At 52.3% G+C, this 2,359-nt stretch overlaps 1 protein-coding gene across 1 annotated transcript in view; it reads right to left on the bottom strand.

Annotated features, from left to right (window-relative positions):
- LOC122540242 (kinesin light chain 1-like) overlaps positions 1-2,359 on the bottom strand; it is a 75,259-nt gene that overhangs the window by 1,746 nt on the left and 71,154 nt on the right. Inside the window, exon 8 of the mRNA XM_043675661.1 lies at positions 2,031-2,083. Coding sequence (XP_043531596.1) covers positions 2,031-2,083 — 53 coding nt within the window. The remainder of the gene's footprint in view (positions 1-2,030; positions 2,084-2,359) is intronic.

The raw sequence follows: 2,359 nt of genomic DNA, 5'->3' as shown, positions 1-2,359 counted from the left end.
ACCCTGTAAACGTTGTCCTCACTTACATCTGGGGCTAATGCCAACATTGGGAGAGCTGTCTCACAGACCAGCCAAGGAACAATCTGACATAGTTATATTCTCAGAACCATACCCGACAGGCAATGTCCCAGACACTACCACAACTATCCCTGGATATATCCTGTCCCACTGGCAGGACAGACCCAGCAGAGGGGACTGCACAGTGGGATTCAGTCTCCATCACTCCTGCTGTGAACACTGTCTCTCTCGCACTCTTGTAGGGGGGTGCAGTCAGGGAATGGGGGAGAGTGTGTTCCTGAGGGTCAAGGATTGGGAGTCTGTTGGATTTGGAGGGAGGGAATCTGAGAAGGAGGGAGAGACTGAGGGGGACAATGAGAGAGTCTGAGTGAAGCTTAGGCCGAGATGAGACAGGAGCACAGTGTCCTGACCTGTTTTATACAGTTGAGCTGATCACTGTCTGGGGGAGGGAATGAAAACCCCCAGGGGGTGGGGATTGAAAACTAAGGGAGGGGTAATGATTCTACTCCTGCAAATGAATTATGCCGTGTATCTCCAGAGGTGGCTACAAACTCAGATAAAGGTTCTTTATAACCAAGGGTGTGTGTGCACAGCCTCTATTTCCAACCCTTTCCCACTGCTGAGCAGCCTGGGACCTTGCCGTTATCAATAACTCTCTGCTCTTACTTTTTCAATAAGGGGCCAGTTTTATCATGAAACAGTCACATGCTTGACACTTCTTAAATAGACAGGCAGGAGGCTGGAAGAACACAGCAAGCCAGGCAGCATCAGGAGCTGGAGAAGTAAATGTTTTGGGTGTAACTCTTCTTCAGGACTAGGGCTGGTTGTGGGGGGGAAGCTGCAGATAAAGGGGGTGGCGGGGGCAGGTTGGTGAGGTGGGGATAGGTGAAGACAGGTAGAGGGTATGACCTGGTTGGTTAATGGGAGGGATGGATCCGGTTGATGCCAGGGAGGAGTGGAAGGGAGGGGGAGGCACTGGGAAGGGAGTCGGGGATGGGGATGGAGGTGATTTGAAGTTGGAAAACTCAATGTTGAGTCCTCCGGATTGTAGGCTGTCCAGATGGAAGATGAGGTGCTCTCCCTCCAAATTGTGGTTTGGTTCGTTGTGGAAATGTAGGAGGCCAAGGAATGTTGGAAAGGGAGTGGGAAGGACGGTGACTGGGAGGTCCGGTCAGCCCGTGGGCCTGGCTCCGATGCTCGGTGAACCATTCCCTAAGTTACCGTTCAGTCTCCCCGATGTAGAGAAGAGCACAGTGGGAGCATGTGATGCAGAAAACTAGGTTGGAGGAGAGGCAGGTGAACCACTGTCCCACCTGGAAGGACTGTGTGGAGCCCTGGATGGAGGTGAGGGGGGTGGGGTACCAGCAGGTTTTGCATCTTTTCCGGTTGTAGGGGAAGGGACAGTGGGGGGAGTTGGTGGAGAGACTGGCACAAACCAAGGACTGGCAGAGGGAATGGTCTTTGCGGAAGGCTGAGATGGATGGAGGGGGGAAAATGTTCTTGGTTATGGGGTCTAGTTGGAGTAGGTAGAAGTGTTAAAGGCTGATGCATAGACTGGGGTGGGATGGTAGGTGAGGACAAGGGGGAACTCTCTTTATTGCATTTGGAGGGGGTGTTAGAGCAGTGGAACGGGGGATGGTGGTGGTGTGGCAGAGGGCTGTCTGGATGACGGGGTTGGGGGGTGGGGTGGAAGCACGTGGTTCGAAATAAGTGGACATCTGGGATGCTTGGGAGTGGAATGCATCCTTGTCTGAGCAGACACTCTCTGACACTTCTTAATGGCCATTTTTAACAATGACTTAATGTTTAAATGACTAATTTATTGTTTTTCGATTTGTTGCCTGTAATTCATATTTAATATAGTTGTAAACCTCAGCTTTCGGAGATTTGGCCTTTGGGAACAAACGGTGCAGCCTGGCAGTTCAGGCAGAGGTTTGCTAAGACCGAGTTCCACAGGAGGGTTGACTCAATCCCAACAGTAACAGGGAGGAGATGGAGACAGTGTCACTCACCTTGCTGAGCTCTTCACGTTCCTCAGCATGCATCCAGATGGGTTTATTCTCACCTAGAAACAGCCAGAATATGTCAGACAGCTCCAGGCCTGCCAACACCAACACCCCTCCCCACTGCCTCTTGCCTACATTATCTCCACCCTCCGCCCCAAACCGCTCTGAGCAACAATCACCATCCGTAACACCCTGTTCCCCTCGCTGCTCTCCATACTTTCAACACCCTCACATCTTTCCCCATCCCCAGCATCGCTCTGTCCCCTTCCCCGTCCCCACCATTTCACTGTCCCCGTCCCCACCATTTCACTGTCCCCTTCCCCACCATCGCACTG

This window comes from Chiloscyllium plagiosum, chromosome 3, assembly GCF_004010195.1.
Source record: "Chiloscyllium plagiosum isolate BGI_BamShark_2017 chromosome 3, ASM401019v2, whole genome shotgun sequence".
Lineage (NCBI taxonomy): Eukaryota > Metazoa > Chordata > Chondrichthyes > Orectolobiformes > Hemiscylliidae > Chiloscyllium > Chiloscyllium plagiosum.
This window is presented reverse-complemented; position numbering and strand designations above follow the sequence as displayed.